The following is a 17803-nucleotide window of genomic DNA, read 5'->3' on the forward strand; positions in this document are numbered from 1 at the left end:
GTAGATGTAGATGAGTGTAGGTATGGCTAGGCTAGTCTTTTTGCTACGGGTCGTCGAGGTCTCGGTCACACAGTCGGTGGTCTTGTGAGGGCTCTGTAGGTGTTGGTGTAGAGAAGAGTGAGCATTTTGACTAGGAGACAAAGATGCAGCTATACCGTCGTCCAGAAATTGAGGGAGGCCTCACAAGCTAAAATTGTGCACATGGCTCGAGGCACAAGTGACGACGACAACTGAAGGGGCTGCTGACTTTCTCACAGCCAGGCGTTGCGAGATCATCGTCCTGTCAACATTGCGCACATCCTCACCAACCCACGCAAAATCTCGCCGCCCTGATACCCTCTTGCGATAGAAACGTCACTCATTGTCTCAGAGCCAGTTGCAATTGTCTTACAACCAACAAGGCACTCTCCCCCACGATCGTAACTTCCAGCGCAGCCTGTCCCAATCCAAATCCTTTGACCCATCTCTCCGCAAACGACACATCCCTTCCAACTCCAAACATCAACGGCCAGTGTTCTCTGCATGCAAACCTGAGAAGTCTTGTAGTAGCAATCCTGGGCTCTGCTCCCACAGGAGTGATAACGGGACTCTTTGAGACAAAAGAGGTTTCTGCGATGGCATGGGTAGGGATGGCGAGGAGGAGGTAGGGAGATGGTGGGAAATACTGTCACCACATGTAGCTGCCTCAAGGCACAATACTTTCTCACATTGAAGCGATGTCATCGAGATACTCCGTGTTGGCGGCTCCCTGCGCTAGGTACACCGACACGAAATATGACTGTGCCTTTATACAGCTCGTCGTTGCCTGCTTTGATTCTCACGGAGAGAGGCTGTGACAATCTTCTGCACACGGGGAGGCTCCTTTTCGACTTCCATAGCCTACCTGTACTGGTCTTCTGGCTACTATAGCAGAATCAATGGCGGAAGAATAGAATGTCGTTACTCGAGACACGAGCACAAGGAATAGAGAGTGATGCGGTTGATATCATTATGATGGGAAGCCTTGTAGCCATGCGAGTTGTAAGAATGCTCGAGAAAAAAAGAAGAAAGGGTATATCCCAAACGCCTATGCCAGAAAGAACGCCATGCCCATGGTCCCATATGCATATACGTTGGCTTCCATGATGAGAGCATGTAGATGCAATCATTTGAACAGCATTCAGTCACCTGTCAAGTCCAACTCTTCCACGCCACTCTTCCGGTACACCCGGCGATCTTTGGGGGTGGGTGCCGTGAGATCAATCTCCATTTCAACTTCTTTCCAATTGCCAGGTAGACTGTCTCGAGGCTGTATGAATCGTTTCTTGACCTTCTTCACTTGCGTTTGAAGGGGTTCAGTCATAGGAACTGACTGCACAGGCGCAGGTTGACAGGTCGATATACTCGCTACTTGGACGGGCAAAGGCGCCGAGGAAGAATTTGTGGCTAGCACAGTAGTCTTGGTGGCTATTATGTCAATCTTTCGATCACGCAATCGTCTGTTGACTGGTAATAAGGAGGACGCTGAGATGACAGGCCTTTCGGAAGCTGCATTTTCTCCTGGTGGCTCCGGCTCGTAGGGTGGAGTGGGCATTGATGATGAGAAGTCTATCACTTCGGCCTCTGTTTGAGCTGCAGCTGGCTCCGCCGTCATCGAAGATTCGATTCTCCGTGTAGTCTGCCGAGCGCTTGGTGTAGGCATAGTCGTCTGTGCGACTGCTTGACGAATCTTCTCCGATACTCTTTGAAACGTGCCAAGTCTCGCTAGACTTGGGAGCGATTCTGGCGAAGCCAAGTCAATAGCCTCTATCTCGAGACCTCGAGGGGTGGACGGGCGTAGGGACGGAGAGCCCATGTCGTCTTCACCAGCGGTCGGAGCAGTCTGGTATCGCTTCAAAGGCGACCTCTTCCTCCTCCGTGTTACAGTGTCAGGCAGGGGTGCGAGAGCATCGACATTTTCTCGCGGAGAAAGTACAGCCGGTTTGCTGAACTGTTTGAAATGATCTCGTATACCTGGGATCTGCATCGTCACTCGTACGGGCGAAGCTGGCTTCACAGGAGATGAAGAAAGAAGGTCGACAACTTCTGGCGGTCCAGAGACATTTCGAGCAGGTGAGAATATCCTTGGACGGGCTCTCCTTGCAGGAGAAACAGGCTCAGGCGAGGAGCGTTTCGACGATCGCTTCTGAGGGACGACTGCTTCGAGGCTGAGATCCATCTCAGGGATAGAAAGTACCGTCTCTCCACCGATCCCACTGAGATCTACCTCAGTCACAGGAGCTCTGGTTCTGAAAGGATTGGCCTGATGTGCCACCTTCCCATTCGAAGCGTTACTCTTTGCAATTGCATCGATCTTGGTCAAGTCCAGCTCGTCACATTCAGGATACACGGTCTTGGAGTGTGCTGTTCGATCAACGCCTGGCTTTGTGGCCTTTGTGAATTGATCGAGGGCGCCTCTCTGCATACCGCCCGTCTTCTTTGCAGCGACAGTGTTGCGGCTGGCAGTGGTTTCGTTGTTTGTGGGCTTGCGAGGTCGTGGTACAGGCTTCGATTTGGGAGCACCAGGACCAGCCTCCCAGTCTTGGACTTTAAGCGGCGCTCCGAGTCGCACAAATGTATCAAGAAGCCAGACCTTTTCGTGAACTGTAGGATCGTACGTAGAGGGGCCTCGCTTCTTCTTGGGAGACCCCGGGCATTCGCCGTCCTCCGCTGGTGATGGTTCCGAATCCGAGTCCTCTTCATCTTCGGGCTCTTCCTCGTCAGGATCTTCGGTGCTGAGGTCGATGTCAATCAATTCGATTGGCTTGAAACTGACTCGGAGCTCTGGGATGTTGTCCGTGGTTGGGTGTAGCCGTTTACCGTGGATAGCATTAATCATGGACGATTCTCGAGCTTGCTGTGCTGAGATTCCATCTGAACTGTTTCCACAGGTTTCACCGCGCATTCTGAGCTCTCTGACCAGAACTGCAGGTGCCAGATTTCGAATGAACTTTTTGGCGCCACCAATGCAACGCCAGTCGAAAGCATCGCCTGCAAAGTCCCTGAGACTCGGATAGTCGAGGGGCGAATCCCACACCAGAGTGTCCTTGAGCTTGGCGATCTTATCAGGGGCCGAGATGCATGGATGGGTGTAATATCTGAGAACTTTCTGGTCGGGAAAAGAGTCCGGAATGGTCAGACCAGGTCGTTTCTGGCGGAAGTGCTTGCTGTCATTGGTGCGAATCTCGTGGCGCAGTTTTTCTCTCCAAGCATGCAGACCCTCAGTATCCCTCTTATCGAGACTGCACAATGAATCTCCAAATCCAGCTCTTGCAGCCTCGCAGGCTAGCTTGGGACCGCATCCTGGAATGCCCTCTGTGATATAATCACCTCCACTCATCATGGCGACGAGAATCATGCCATTGCGGTCCAAGCCACTCGTGCTCTTGGTCGCGTCGGCTCGGTAGACGTTCACATGAGTGGGTGTCTTGCTGGTCTGCTTTTCTGGAGTCCAGCTACGCAACGTCATGCCACTACCGAACATGAGTGTGTCCACATCCTCACTGAGAACGGCATCTACTATTCCCTCTCTTTGGAGAAGGGCGCATTCGGCCTCAGCCTCACCAGGCGCATAGTGTAGAGGAAAGCCGAAGTGCTTCAGAAGCTGTTTGGCGAGAAACTCCGGGACGCTCGATACACGGACGTTGGGACCTCCGACCTTCTTGTTTCGTTTCCAGGTGGGCTTATTAGGACCATCGAAGACAAATAGTGGGTGGATGTTAAGTGAGAGCAGGCGGAGAAGGCGGTAGTAGAAGGTTCGAAGTGCAGGGTTGGTGCCGCCTTTACCGGATTGGATCTGGAACAGCCAGATGCTGATATCGATGGCAAGACGAAAGGGGCGAGAGTGTTGGATGTAATGTTCAGCAGCGAGCTTGCTCACGGCGATGCGTTCACCAGGCCCGATCTCTTTGTAAATTCTGCATGCTGTGTGAGTGGCAGTCTCGTAGAGTCAGTTGAAGCTGCGACCCACCCATGAATACCCATACTTGATGCTCATCCAAGCACGAACGCAACAATAGGCAAGTCTTCCTCCTCGTCCATGTTCTCATCAAGCTTCAATCATATTGCTCGGAGGCAACTCATGTTTCGGTCGCAAACTTGTTCAACATCAAGCAGCGACGCTTCACCCCGTTGCCATGGCAGCTACGGTCCGTGCCGCGTCTTCACGTGACACCACTCCAGGCACCGTTCCTGCCTCCGAGGTTGATGCATTGCACATGTTTTGAAGATTGACAGACCTGTACAGGATTACCCACTCGCTATACCTAGCCTCCTAGAAGCCCTTGCTCGAATTGATATTCTCTGGACTGAACATTATTCATCTGGATTGTTGTGCAGATTTACCTTACGTCACCGCTGCGAGTTTTGGGAGTGCATTGATTGTTTACCCGCTACGCAAGGGCCATTGAATTTTGTTTGGCCCATTTCATACCATCTACACACTTGAAATCGAGGACATCTTGCGACTCGTGCTTCGCGATCCAATCGAAAACATGAGGAATCGCTCCTCGTTGGAACCTATAACGACAAGCGCCACTTCGCCTCTGCGCTCGACTGTCGACCAACCCACCAAAGAACCTCTGGCTCCGAGATCATCCAACTACCACACTTCTCCTGCTCTCAAATCTATGCTCATGGACTCAAGAGACTCCCGAGGAAGTCCTTGGCAATTCAAAGTCACTGTCGAGGCCGAACACATGTCTACATCAGACGCACCCACCGCGAAATCACGACTTGTCCCTCTACACGATGCCGAGAATACTCAGGTTCCTGATCTTTGTCCCATATCTCAACTCGGCGACCATGCTTCAATCGACTACTCCTTGTCCGAGATTGAGTCATTTGAGGAGCCTTCGAAATCGTCTCGCAAACTGACAGCCGTCGACTCTCTGTCTCCCGAGCCAGGCCGACCTTCAGCTTCTGGTAGGTCTCCCGCGAGTGCAAGAAGCAGATCATCAAGGGATCGCGAGACCGAGAGCCGTGCCAGTATCGTGTCGTATCGCACAGAGCCCGATGCTACAGAACGACCATGCTTCGATCAAGACGAAGAGGCAGAGGCCGTTCTCGGTGGTTCCGCCCCTGGAGACGCGACCATGCTGGAGAGCGAGGAATTCAGTATGATCTCAGTCGACTCCTTGCCTAGCCGAGCTATCGGCCACTCCTCGCCTTCGCAAGCTCTTCAAGCCACAGAGGGTGATGCTTCCATCAACCACTCTTACATGCCTTCGTCCCCTCCGGCATTCGCAAACGATCGTAGAACACCTGTGCCCGAGGATGCCACTCCGGAGAACCCACAAGCGCCGCTAGCTTCTCAAAATCCTGAGGCAGACATTGCTACGCCATTGAAAGAAAGCGCACGCAAGTCCGGACGTGCGCTGCAGGATGCACTGAATGGGCCCTTTCGAGAGTCTGTTTCCAGAGAGCTGCCGGCAGCTCGTGAGTCCATCTTCAATGGATTTAGCTCTGGCACAAGGTATCAGTTACGCCAAAGCCTACATACTGGTCAGAACATGATCTCGCCCTCGGTCGTCCATAGCGTCCCTCGCCTGGCACCTACATCAAACACGTTTTCCAACTTTTCATCTCCCTTTCAGAGTCCGGTGCGTCAACAAGAGACCTTTGGTTCGCTCCCCAGCCGTCTGGTCGCGATCACAGCAGAGAAGCGTACAGTTTTGCCTTCAAGCCTTCAGTCTCAGGCTCATGTCGACTACCCTCATATTGACCAGACATCCCCGAAGGCTAATTCACCACACGAGCATCTCAAGACGAGCTATGGCAACGCACAGATACCACCGGTTGTTCAGATGCAAAGCCCTCCACGTTCATCGCCGCCTTCTGAGCATGACATTCCTGAGAAAAATACCGACAGTCCTGGGGTGGAGGTGGAAACGAAAACTGTGGACGATGACAAGGACATCTGGCAGGAGGAGGCAAGTCGTTCTGGTATCGATGAAAACGGCTCACCCGAACAAACCGATCTCTTCCTGGAGGATCTTGCTGTTAAACCTCGTAGAAGTAAGCTACCAGGCACGTGGCGTCGTACCTCAGGCACTACATTTTCCTACAGCGACTCTCCCGAGCCTCAAGAACACCGGAATCGTAAGCCCAGTGCATCTACCTTGGGTTCTTCCAGGAAGAGTAGTGGCGTTATGACACCTCCATCTTCCGATGATGGTAACACAGCTGCTGGAGACAAGCCAACCAGCCACATCGATGATTCTGCGAGGCCTACGGTTGAGGAGGAGCTCAGCCAGTCCGAGTCTGGCGACGATACAGGCATGTTCTTCCAATCAAATCTTCCATCAGTGTACAACAGAAAGACCAGAGGGCATGTCTCCGGCTCGGCCAAGAGTAGCTTCGCGCCCAGCAGCCCACTCAGGAACACTGTCTTAGATATTAGTCCTCTGAAAAACGCTCAAGCTCTTGGACATACTTCAGAAGCGAACCTATCCGCTGGTCCTTCACCGCTTCGTCGAACGCTGGCCAAGTCCAGTCATTCGAAGATCACCCGGGATGCGCGCGAAAGAGATTTGAACATCGACACATCTGAAACCCAAACCGACTCAAGCCTGGCCTCTGATGCTCAACAAATACAGAGAGAGTTGAGAGCAAGACCCGGTAGTGGAGCAAGCACGATCTCGAGTTTGACCTCTGGTAGGCAGATGAGAGGATCGAGACGAGCAGCTAGTGCGAACACTATTGATCTTACTATTAGTAATGCTTCAGATCAAGACTCATCATCGATCTCATCAAGATCAAGGAGTTATCAAGAAGAGCTGAATCTTGAATCACCAATGCGTGTCAAAGTTAACTTCAACGACGATGCTGGTAACTCGACTCTTTTGGAGCCTCGACGACAATATCCTCCCCTCTTCGACAATGTCCCGACCCTAACAAAACCTACGACCGACTCGTCTGACTCTCCTCAGCCCAAATCGCCATTGCTGCGGTTTACCGAGTCTTTCTGGGAAGCTGTTACCAAGCCTCCCGTCTACGCATCACCGGAGCGTAAACCTTCGGTCGTACTCGAGTCGGCATCTGTCACAACTGTACCTGACCATGTCTTGCGTCTACGTCGCAAATATGGTCTCTTGCCAGATGCTCATCCGTTCATATACGCACACATCCGCACATTGCACCGTATGCTCAACTCGACACGCTCCAGACCTGGTAGCAGTATAGTGCCATGTACTGGACCCCTGGGTCATGGTCTGTCACGTCTGTTGGGTAAGACAAAGACCAACGAGCTAGATCAACGTTTCGTGTGGTCGCAGACATACCTGCATGTTGTGGACTCTTTCATGTCACTTCTGCTACCACAGGAAGAACGTGATCGCCTGCAATACGAGACAGGCTCTTGGGGTGATGCTGAAGCACTTAGACATCGTGGACGCGACTCCAAGGGTAGATATGGTGATGAAGTCGTGTTCAATGGCGTCAAGGGTGGATTAATCGAGGCCGCTTGGGTTGCAGACGTGCTTGTGGACATCATCTTCAGGGAGGAGATGAATGCAAAGAGGAAGAAGGTCGCTGAGATGATGGCTCGCGCTGAGAGAATGCAGATGTAAGATTATGAAGTGTATTACGAATTGATGTCATTGAGTCGGGGTAGTCTTGGGTTTGACCTCAAAAGTCACAGGAGTTTTTGTACATGACCATAACTCAATTGTTGTGTTGTTCTTACTACCATGATGTTCTACGCTGAGACTTAAGACGAGCTCTCACGATAAACATCTTCTGTGGTCCTATGTGGGCAAAGTGTGAATCGCCTATCAGGTTCAATGAAAAAGTGCTCCAGGGAGTCGGATGTTTTCACGCTCTGTTATTGCGATAACTGCACTAAGCCGTAAAAGTGGACTAAATGTCTGGTAACGAATTGTCGCGCAATTCGTCTACTGTGCAGTTGATATACGATAGAAATGACAGCTCAAGTCGGCCTCGAGATGAGTATGACCCTGCCCGCATTTCTTTATAGTCCTGATCCAAATACTATGCAGCAGAATAGCCCATGAAGTAGGCCCATAGCTCAAACTCAATGCACCTACCCGTTGCACTATCAAATACTATCTTATCTGCTTCGTTTGCACGTAGTGTCGGATGGTTGTTAGCAAGCGGTCTTGGTCGTGGTAGACAGCGTCCAACGCACGCCGAGCTAGAACTGTCCAAGATAAGCGTGGATCAGACCACTGCTAGTCATTCGAAAGCTATGGAGCCTTTATCTTGTCATGACAGTAGATAGAGGTTGCTCAATATTGTCTGCTAAGACAAGAGCCATGTGGAAGGATCATGACGGGGGATCATGGTCACAAACTTTGTTGCCAACGCCATAGCCACTCCTACACGGCGGAGGACTTGTGACAACATGTCACCAACAGTGCAAAAGTCACGAATCATCCTGGTTGTTCTTGCACTTTACTAGACAGATGTCAAGTAACACGAAAAATTGTTAGTACATCATCTTTCACATGGTTATCACATTTTGGCACAGGAAGAAGAAATTTGTTGGTATGATCGACTTTTTGTATTGGCATTTTACCCCCCAAAAATTGAAGTAAGATTTACCTGGGAGTCAGCGAAGAGCAAAAAACTCCGTGTAACGCCTTTGAATGCCTATAGACAGTTTGAATCAGTGAAGAGACTTCCATCTGTATCTGTAAGCAAGAGCCAAAGTTTCATCAGTTATTGCAATGTCGCACTGTACTTTGTGGTTAGCTACTCAAGCGAACATGTCGCCCAACTCACTAAGGAGATTGTTACCTTAAGCCATGTGCTGATCGTGAGCAGCTCGAAGGGCGGCCGTAGTTCCATCCTGCTCGACATTGTTGTTAGCAGCAGAATGATTGGCATCGTTGGGGATAGGAAGTTCGCGAAGCTGGGGGTCGATGAGCTCAGGGTAGATATCAGGGTCAGAGATCATGTTGAGCTGTCTTTGCTCCAGAATAGGAGGGCTCAAGGTCCGAATGGCAAGGGAAGCAGCCATTTGCTCAGCAGAGATATGCTGACCCTGAGCAAGCATTTCTTGAGCAACCATGTCGTACTCTCTGGCCCAGGTGATCATATCCTGAGGGATTGAGAGCTTGGTACCGCGGTGGAGGGAAGGGATGAGAGCCTCACACATGGCTTGAGCGAACGTGACAGAGGGAAGACTACCAAGAGTCAAAAACCTACCTTTACGGAGTTCGCGGAGCAGATTGCCGAGTTCAAGGTATTTAGGCGAAGCGCGCATGTCGCTACGGTTGAGCACTGCGAATACCCTGTTCAGGCTCTCAGGGACATTGAACTCTGGGGACTCGCCCAGACAAACGTCTTCACCTGGGTAAAGAACTTGCTCAATACTCAGAGGAGTCCACGAAGTAGCAGCAGGAGTCCATGTCTGGTCATCAACAGTAATGGAGTTGGGTGTTGAAGACCAGATGAAGTGTGTGACTTGAGACATTTCCTGTAGGAAGGGCTCAGGGCACCAGCCAGTCTCTCCACCGTTTCTGAGCCAGTACATGTAAGCGTTTGTTGCGGGAAGTCGAGGCTTGTAGCGAATGCGAAGGTGAGGACGTGTTGGGCGAGATCCTCAGCGTTGTCGTAGCTGACCCACCAAACTCTCTTACCGGTGATTCTGTCTGTTAGATGAAGAACGAAGGGATCTCCTTGACAAGTCTCAAGCATTACAGTGTGTAAGCCAAGATCGCCATCATAGAGTGCGGGACGACCAGCAGAGGGGTCAAAGGTACCAGTCTCGTTATAGGACTTGAGCTCCGCAAGAAGATTGCCTTGAACTTGCAGGTTCATCCGATCAATGCGTTCTTGTTCGTCGATCAGTTCTTGTACATCCATCTTGACTGTGTGGGTTTGTTGTTGATATGTTGAGTGTAATGATGATAGCTTAAGGGAGGTGTGCAGTGTCTTTAAGTATTATTGAGAAGTTGTGCAGTGCCTAGCTGCGTAGTTTTGGCGGAACAAAGAGAGATTGTTGCGAAAGTAGCCAGAACAACGAACCACATTTTGGATGTCTCTGAGCTTCTTTGTCTCGAAACGTCCACAAAGGGAGCGCACGATAGTATTGTTGCAGGAACAATGAAAGTGGACATGACGTGAACGAAATTTCTTGATGACATTGTGCGGGAACAACGAAAGAGACTATAGCATCAACGAGGTTGGTCTCCTGTACGAACGAGTGGATGTCAGTCCAGCAGATACCAACACATCCATGCAACTCAGATTAGGTATTGTCCATGAGCGCAGAAGTCAACAATCTGTTGAGGCATAGTCTATGTAATGGTCAGTCTAGAGTATCAAAGATGGGAAAGTGTCAAAATTAGGAGGAAATCACTTGTATTGCGAAGAAAGACCTATTTAAGTGGATATCAGTACTCAATTCGCGACCAGACCAGTGGCCAGGGGTAGAACGCAAGAGCTAGACGTAAAAGAAAGTCGAGATCTGTGAAAGAAGTCAACCATAAAAACGCCTCAAGATTTCCCATGCCCCCAAAGCCGAAAAACAAACCAAGTCGGTTCTTTTGCTTAACAATTTTCCAAATGTTTCCGTGAGTTTAGTCAAATGATAAGGGGGCAACATCACGGCGGGAAAAAGGGGAGCATGAACCAAGACTGAAAAAACTCTTTCCCTGGTGTAGTTGTACTTGGTCTCGAGACGACAATCGACCCTAAAAGATTGCGTGAGTTAAAAAGCGAGGGAAAGAGAAAAAGTCTTGGTTGAGGGTCTGTTACCTGAGGAAAAATTAGCAGAAAAGGATTGGAGGAGACTTACCTCATCGTGGATTGCGTTGTTTGAGTTGAGCAGCGAGGATCAAGGCTGAACACTGTCAGGGGAGCCGTGAGGTACAATCTCGACGGGGCCAGTCTCCTCCTCGTCGCCAATCTCAGGTTCGGCTGTAGCAGAACTTTGAGGGCCCAACGGGATAGCAGAGGTAGGAGCATATTCCCAAGGAATAGCAGAGGCAGGAGCGTACCCAAGAGGAGTGTCAGAGGCAGGAGCGCAGCCAGGGGGAGCCGAAGTCGTCGGCGCAGCTGGAATCTGGTCAGTAGCGTGTTGTTGAGCGGCCAATGCGATTTGACCACCATGGACTGATTGTATGTGAGTGTCACGTCTAGGTTCAGTACTGAAGCAGGACCTACAGAAAGGGCACTTATGAGGGCGTTTGATGATACCAAGGGGATTGCCCTGAGAAGGAGTTTGCCTACCATGGGACGGAGTAGGCGAAGACAATGACAGAGGAGCTAGATGTGCTGGAAGCTGCAGCGTCAGCCAATTCGGTATTACCTTGTTGACAGCAGTGTAAGCCTCTCTAGTCGCATCCATCACCATGGCCGGACTCGTGAGTGGAACGCCTAGAAGCGATCTTCTGTCGAGCCTAAGCTCAACCTTGCATTCCTCATTGCTGATGTAAGCAAGACTGCGCAAGCGGTAGTTGAGCATAGTCTCCGCGAGGAAGAACTCGGCACTAGTCTCGTCAACAGCGAGGTTAGGCTCGGTCGGGGAGCTGTCTTCGAAACGCGAGAATGTCAGAGTCTGAGGGCCATTACAATCGGAATAAGCTCTCCAGATGTAAGAGTTTTCACGAAGGCGACCACCTTCCATCTGAATTTGCTGTTCCAGATAGATCAGGAAGTGAGTAGGATCGGCCGACATTGCATGATCCGCGTTCCAACGACGCATTGCGACCATGGCAGCCTCGTAGTAGGCGTCGTCTACGGTTCTGGCGAAACGTAGAACTTTCAAGACGAGTTCCCAGGCGTTCTGGTGAACCGTACACCAAGCGGATCCGTCGAAGTCGCTGCGAGGGCGCAGGAAAAGAACCCAAGGGCTGCCGTGGGTCCTGTGTCTGTCACCACGCGCAATGTCTTCGGCAGTCAGGTCTGGTTCCTTGAAGATAGGTGGCATATTGTTGAACTACTTTCTTGTTAGCTGTTCGAGAAGTTTGTTGTGTTGTGTAAAGGGTGAAGGAAAGAAGAGATGGTTCCTAGGGAAAGGACGCCAGTTATCTACCTACTGATGCTAGAGTTCTACAGAGTTTCCAACACGCTGACAGGATAGAGGGAACAAAGAGAGCATAGGCAAAACACAAAGAACGAGAGATCAGACAGACAAAGGCCGACTTTGAACATCACAATAGACAAAGGATCATGTTCGACTTTGGTCCGAGTGACAAAGAAGGTGAAGCCGCTTCCAAAGACATTTTTAAATGATGGCCAGAGCGTGTTGCGAGTTGTAAACAATGCAATTGTCTTGGATCGGGAGAGCGACCTTTGACATGTCTATGAGTATATCCGAGACCCCAGGGAGTCTCAATGCGACCATATGAGAGGCTGACATCATCAAACATGATGGATAGTGGAACGTCTTGTGGCAAAGCTCCAGAGAAGTTATTCGGCGTGACAAAATGGGACAGGTTCTCTCTCAAGCTGTATATTCCAACGTATGCAATTGGACCATTGTGATCCCAGTATGTGCAGTCAGAGGTGTCGAAGTAGAGGCTTCTCTCATGTCTGCCCGTCTTCTTGGACACTGTCCCATCGTACAATTGGAGTCGAAACTTGGGTGACAAAGTCGTATATATGGTCAACTCAGTCAGCAGACCGACGTAGAGACAAGTACAAAGCTGTTGAGGTGCCTTAGTCTGTGTCATGGCCAAAATTTCAAGATGACGAAGCACTTCGAGCGATCGAATGGTTTTCGATGAGCCGACCAACGCTAACTACCCCGCTGTCTGAGTTGGCGAAAGTCGACTCGCTCGATGTCTGTGGTATACATTGATGTGGGATTGAAAGAGGGAATATGTGTTCGTGGAAACGAAATGATCGTTATCGTCCTAGCACAGCATCCTACCGGGAGACGTGATCGAATGAAGGGGAAAGGGACTGTCTTTATCTAACAAAACAATGATTTGTTGACTCCATGACGCACTTCCATTTCACTGAGACAAGGAGCTTCGTGGGCGCGTCAGAACTGTATGACCTGCGGAATATCCGACTTGCTGCGGTGCGAGAAGCGTTCGGGAGATAGGCGAATCTGCAGAATACCTATGTCAGCTTCGGACTACGAGCTCTTTGCATGCGCTCCGCGAGGATGTATTTGGCGGAAGCAAAGAGAAAGATAAAAGTTAGGTGGTTGGCTGTGGGGTTGCATTTTCAGCCTCTCAGAGTTCTTGGCCGAGAGTCGCGTCATTCGAGCCAGCCATCGAAAGAAGTCACGTTCGTTCTTTTCTCCTAACCATACGACTCAGGGTAGTCACGCAAAGATTGCTTTGGTTGTCTGTAATCGCCCTTGTTCATCCGCGATGTGATCTGGGACGCGTGCAACAGCTCGCAATATGCAATTTCCTATGTACCTTGTGGCTCAGCATAATTCGATCATCCCAGATATGCAGAACATAATTTCAGGAAGCATATCACACCCCGAAGAACGATTACAGGAGCTCTACCGCAAGAGGCGAGGCCAAGTTGGTCTCTATTCTCGTTCGACAATCTCAGGCGCATATGCCATCTCAGCTGTCCCACATCCTCATGTATCCCGCTCGAAGCCTACAGTACCTGTTCAAGTTGAGGGCGTGTTGGAGCCTTCGACAGACGTCTCGGCAGAGCAACTTCAAACTGAGACTGTCAGTCCCAGCGCGACTGGGTTGCTCGGATTTCCTGAAGACCATGCCGGGAATGAGTGGATATACCTCTGGAATGATTCAGTTGCACAATCTGTGCTAGACACAGAACAGCCCACTACTCCGGAGCCCGAAGATCTTGCTACAGACGAAGACGCCCCGCCAGATGCGTTAGACATGGACCAAGAGACTTTTTTGTGCCCGGATGATACGACTAGTCTTCCAAGGACACACAGCTTAAGTCAAGCACAGCACCGTTCAGTCAGTCCATATTCCCCATCGCCATCACTACAACACGCTCTGGGTATAGACTGGACTTCCATCTACAAAGGCTACTGGGGTAACAATTGCTTGTCTGCACTGCATCCGATTTTCCAAGACATCACAATACTCAGTCACCAGGTGCCAGCTGTGGACGATGCAATTGTCGCTCTGGCAGCTTGCAATCTTAGCCGAGTATCACCTCAAGCTACACCAAGTAGATCTGACGACAATTCATATCAACCTCACCCAGAGCATTGGGCCTCAAGCAAGCGACATTATGGCTCAGCGCTGAAGGCGATTAGATTTCTCAGTGATAACGCAGCTCAAAGCACGGATCCGCAAATCACAGTTGCTATCTTGGTGTTAATTTCTTGCTTGGAGGCTTCCGTAGGAAATGCTTTGGGTTTTCATGTCTTTTCGCGAGGAATTGCTGAGACTATAGGAAGGCTTTCAACCGGACTTAATGTGAACTCGCCCTTCTTGCCAATGTTAGCGGCATGGATGCAGACACGATATCACACTTGGTGGATCAGACTCTATTTCAGCACGTTTAGCTTCCAGTTGGAACAGTCTTCCCTGTCTGCTCCGGCTTTTCTGGAAGAGAACGCCGAGCTAGGCAGTGTACGGCGCGCAATGGTCTTGTCGAACCTCTGCGAGTCTCATCGGCTGCATCAAAAGATGCTACTTGGAACGTTTTTTCCCATCATGGGGCAAGTCTTTGTCTCTCGCGAGAGCACTCACTCTGTGAGCAAGTGGTACAAGACTGACATGTATCGAGAATTGCTTAATCTCCAAGCCGTCAAACTCGATCTTTGGGAGGAGAGCTTGCCACTTGAAGAATTACCCGCAAGTCTAGATGGTGAAGCTCAGTACCTCATACCAGAAGGCTTGCTTGTCATGCCCGTGCAATTTTCATCACACCACGCCGCGATGAACTATGCCTACTACATCTCGGCTCGGCTGATGCAGGATGCACCAATCGATCTGAGTGGCGAGCACATTACAGATTCTGATCATTTCGTGTTCTTGCTCCTTCGCGTCGCTGCAGGTATCAGTCATCAGACATGTCTTCGCGAGAACACCTATACCATCGGATTGTCAAGTTTGCTACTTGCCGCATTGCTGCACACATGCAGCCTGGACATTGGCCTCTGGATTGAAGATTGGCTTGATGGCTTCCAAAAACTTGGCCAGACTCCCGCTCTCGAAGAGGGAAGCTTTCCTCTGGAGCAAATTTCTGTCGTTGTTTCCGTCATTAATCAGCAAAGACGTCTCGGACGTAACGTGTTTGCTATCTCCCAAGCTGAGGATGACGGTGGCGGTAGGGGAAAGGCTCAGTCATACCACAGCCAAGATATCAAGGTTGTTTGGCTGCACGGCCGAGAAAGAGCGAATGGTGCGCTCTTTCAAGAGCCTGTCCGGTTCGGATCGTGAGCGGTTGTGAATCCTACAAGGGTCGCAGAGAAGCTGCTTGACACGTGGCAATCATAAACTCTTTCTCGACTGCGCAATCAGGAAATATCGCGTCACTGGCAAGCATGAACGCGAATGTGAACACTACCTCAGTGTTCACTTGTATAAAGAGTCGTTCTCGTGACCTCACCCTTGGCTTCAACTTTTTGCAAAGCCTCATGTGACGCCACATGCTGATGGACATGCTCTCGCTGTGCCAGCATGTGTTGCCAGGCGCTGCTTGACGACGAGATATATATATCCGCTGCTCACGCCCCGATTGAAGGTCTGCTTCTCTTAGACAACATCGATCAACAACATTCACAGACGATGTCTTCAGGTTACCCAGCTTCCTTTTCCGACGACCGCCAGCCTATGCGTAAGCCTGCACTGGCTACTTTCCCCGGCAGAGGTCCGCACAATACCAATGCTGCAGTACTGTTATCCAGTCAAGGTAAGGGGAACCTGATACCTCCGCCCTTTGGTCCGTTCAGCGAAGACATCGAGACGTCCAGAAACTTGACCGCCCAAGACAGAATGAACATGGCAAGCAGACCCATCCTACAATCTCAGAGCAACAAGTCTCACGGCCCAGCATCAGACACAGAAGCTGACTCCGGCATCGACTCAAAGAGATCAGACGCAAGAAAGCAAGCCAGACTCAGCCAACAAAGAACGGAGATCCAGAACTTGGCCAGTCACATCAGAGAAGCAACTGGCTATATTCGGGCACTTGTCAGGATGCTGGACGCCATGAATGATATTGGAAAAGGTTACAAGAAGCAATTTGATATTCCTGAGGATCTCAACACGCTGTATAAGACATTCCCACCTGTTCAAGAAACGTTCGATCTTGCTGGCACATCGATCTCGGATCTGGCAGATAGGGTGTCAGAGTATGCTGATGGTGTTTCTGAAGCACTGGCCCGGGTGAGGAATCTTGCTCACAGTGGTGAGACATGTCTGGTGTCACAGGTCCCATCTTTGCTTGCAGCAGCAGAAATCCTCCAGGGTATTTACGAGGTGATCGAGGATTGCAAGTTTGGAGACAGCAGTATGGCACACCGTCTTGGAACCAGAGAAGATGCAAGGAGAATCGCAGGGCGCGAACAAGAGCTGTCGAGACTTAAGCATGGTCCCACTGGCTGGGCAAGAGAGCTGGAGGGGTTGGATATTGAATACTGAGAGACACTTGATTGACAAGTGGCAGCGAACGGAAGCATGTAATTTTGTGCCATCAGTATTTAAACTGATGTTGGCGAACGCGTCAAATTGGGCACCAGTGTTGTTGTGCATATCTTCGACTAGCAACCGATCATGATCGGAGGATGGAAGTGTTGAGTGGACGACTACTCATGTCCGCGTTGTCTGTATGGACATGAATCAATCTTTTATTACTCCCAACTTTTTTCTTTTCTGTCGTACTTGGGTCACCTAAGCGCTCAAGATGCTGGTAGCGAGAAAGAGCGGGCGTTGGTGCCGAGGCTGCCGGAAGAAAGTATTCTCACCGACAAACAACTCGTACTACCTGTCGTCTCTCACCGACTAAGTGGTGCAATCTATACGGACGCGTGAGAGCACATCTGACGGCTGTTGGCGGTCTCGCAATAGGGAATGGCATCAGTGACAAGGGCTATCTTGATTAGTCGGACGAAAAAGCCATGACACGTTAAGCTCCTTGTTCCTTGGGACGAACAATCAAAAAGAGGATGAGTTTGAGAATTGTGAAGGCCGACCTCGGCAGGAGAGAAAAAGCAGAGATATCCACGGCAAGATCAAGGAAAGATGACTGCATAGCATTTGTTTGTTTGTACGTGACAGCGGCAGTTGAGTGCGCGTCGTGGACATGGCCTTCTAGAAAACGAGGACATCATAGCGAAATGACGGAAAAGAAGCAGCAGAACCCAAATCTACGGTGCTGCCGAGGGCCGGGAAGGATGTTTCAGAAATGGTACTAAAAAGGGAGGGCTCGGCTTTCTGTTTGATTTGGCTACCTGTTGGCGATGCGATTACGTCGACGATCGACAAAGTGCCAATTTGGCGTTTTATGACAAGCAGCGTCACCGAAGCAAAATATGCGGCAGACGGCGGCCTGCGTTGCGTATTCGAAGATGTTTTGCAGCTGCAGAGAAGAACGGATTTGGGCATGGACAAAAGGCGGTCTTTCTGCTGGCGGAAATGGGTGGAGTGAAGCCTAGACTTGCTAGACTTGATCTGATAGTTTGCACATCGCAAGCCAGATCTAAACGTGGGTTCCGAAGCACGCGACGACTATGATTGGCCATTGTTCGAATACAGTTTGCGGGACTGATTAGCGTTCAGGTTGATATGGAAATTATTCAGCCCCAAGCAGGGCCAGCACAGGCACCAAGGCACAGGCGCAAACACGATGTCATGCCTCTGGCGCAGGCGGTCGGCAAGGCCTAGCAGGGTCATAATCTAGCACCATGTCTTTGCCA

At 50.4% G+C, this 17803-nt stretch overlaps 5 protein-coding genes across 5 annotated transcripts; 3 read left to right on the top strand and 2 right to left on the bottom strand.

Moving 5' to 3' along the window:
* Positions 1-1159: 1159 nt before the first annotated feature.
* Positions 1160-4002, bottom strand: AUEXF2481DRAFT_1184 (uncharacterized protein; the record flags this gene model as incomplete). The annotated part of the gene is made up of 2 exons (XM_013492447.1): positions 1160-3935; positions 3989-4002. 2 exons carry the CDS (start codon positions 4000-4002, stop codon positions 1160-1162), a joined length of 2790 nt encoding a protein of 929 aa, XP_013347901.1.
* Positions 4003-4256: 254 nt separating this feature from the next.
* AUEXF2481DRAFT_35622 (uncharacterized protein) lies at positions 4257-7816 on the top strand. Its single transcript, XM_013492709.1, has one exon. It carries the CDS (start codon positions 4512-4514, stop codon positions 7584-7586), a length of 3075 nt encoding a protein of 1024 aa, XP_013348163.1. The 5' UTR covers positions 4257-4511; the 3' UTR covers positions 7587-7816.
* Positions 7817-10819: 3003 nt separating this feature from the next.
* AUEXF2481DRAFT_696471 (uncharacterized protein) lies at positions 10820-11914 on the bottom strand (the record flags this gene model as incomplete). Its single annotated transcript, XM_013492989.1, has 1 exon — positions 10820-11914. The coding sequence occupies one exon, from the start codon at positions 11912-11914 to the stop codon at positions 10820-10822; it is 1095 nt and encodes a 364-aa protein (XP_013348443.1).
* Positions 11915-13251: 1337 nt separating this feature from the next.
* On the top strand, positions 13252-15749 carry AUEXF2481DRAFT_35624 (uncharacterized protein). The gene is made up of 2 exons (XM_013492710.1): positions 13252-15630; positions 15685-15749. The coding sequence occupies exon 1, from the start codon at positions 13344-13346 to the stop codon at positions 15324-15326; it is 1983 nt and encodes a 660-aa protein (XP_013348164.1). The 5' UTR covers positions 13252-13343; the 3' UTR covers positions 15327-15630; positions 15685-15749.
* On the top strand, positions 15447-16864 carry AUEXF2481DRAFT_191609 (uncharacterized protein). The gene is made up of 3 exons (XM_013492990.1): positions 15447-15630; positions 15685-15798; positions 15946-16864. Exons 1-3 carry the CDS (start codon positions 15567-15569, stop codon positions 16527-16529), a joined length of 762 nt encoding a protein of 253 aa, XP_013348444.1. The 5' UTR covers positions 15447-15566; the 3' UTR covers positions 16530-16864.
* The last annotated feature ends 939 nt before the right edge of the window (positions 16865-17803 follow it).

The sequence above is a fragment of the Aureobasidium subglaciale genome, assembly GCF_000721755.1.
Source record: "Aureobasidium subglaciale EXF-2481 unplaced genomic scaffold scaffold_1, whole genome shotgun sequence".
Classification (NCBI taxonomy): Eukaryota; Fungi; Ascomycota; class Dothideomycetes; order Dothideales; family Saccotheciaceae; genus Aureobasidium; species Aureobasidium subglaciale.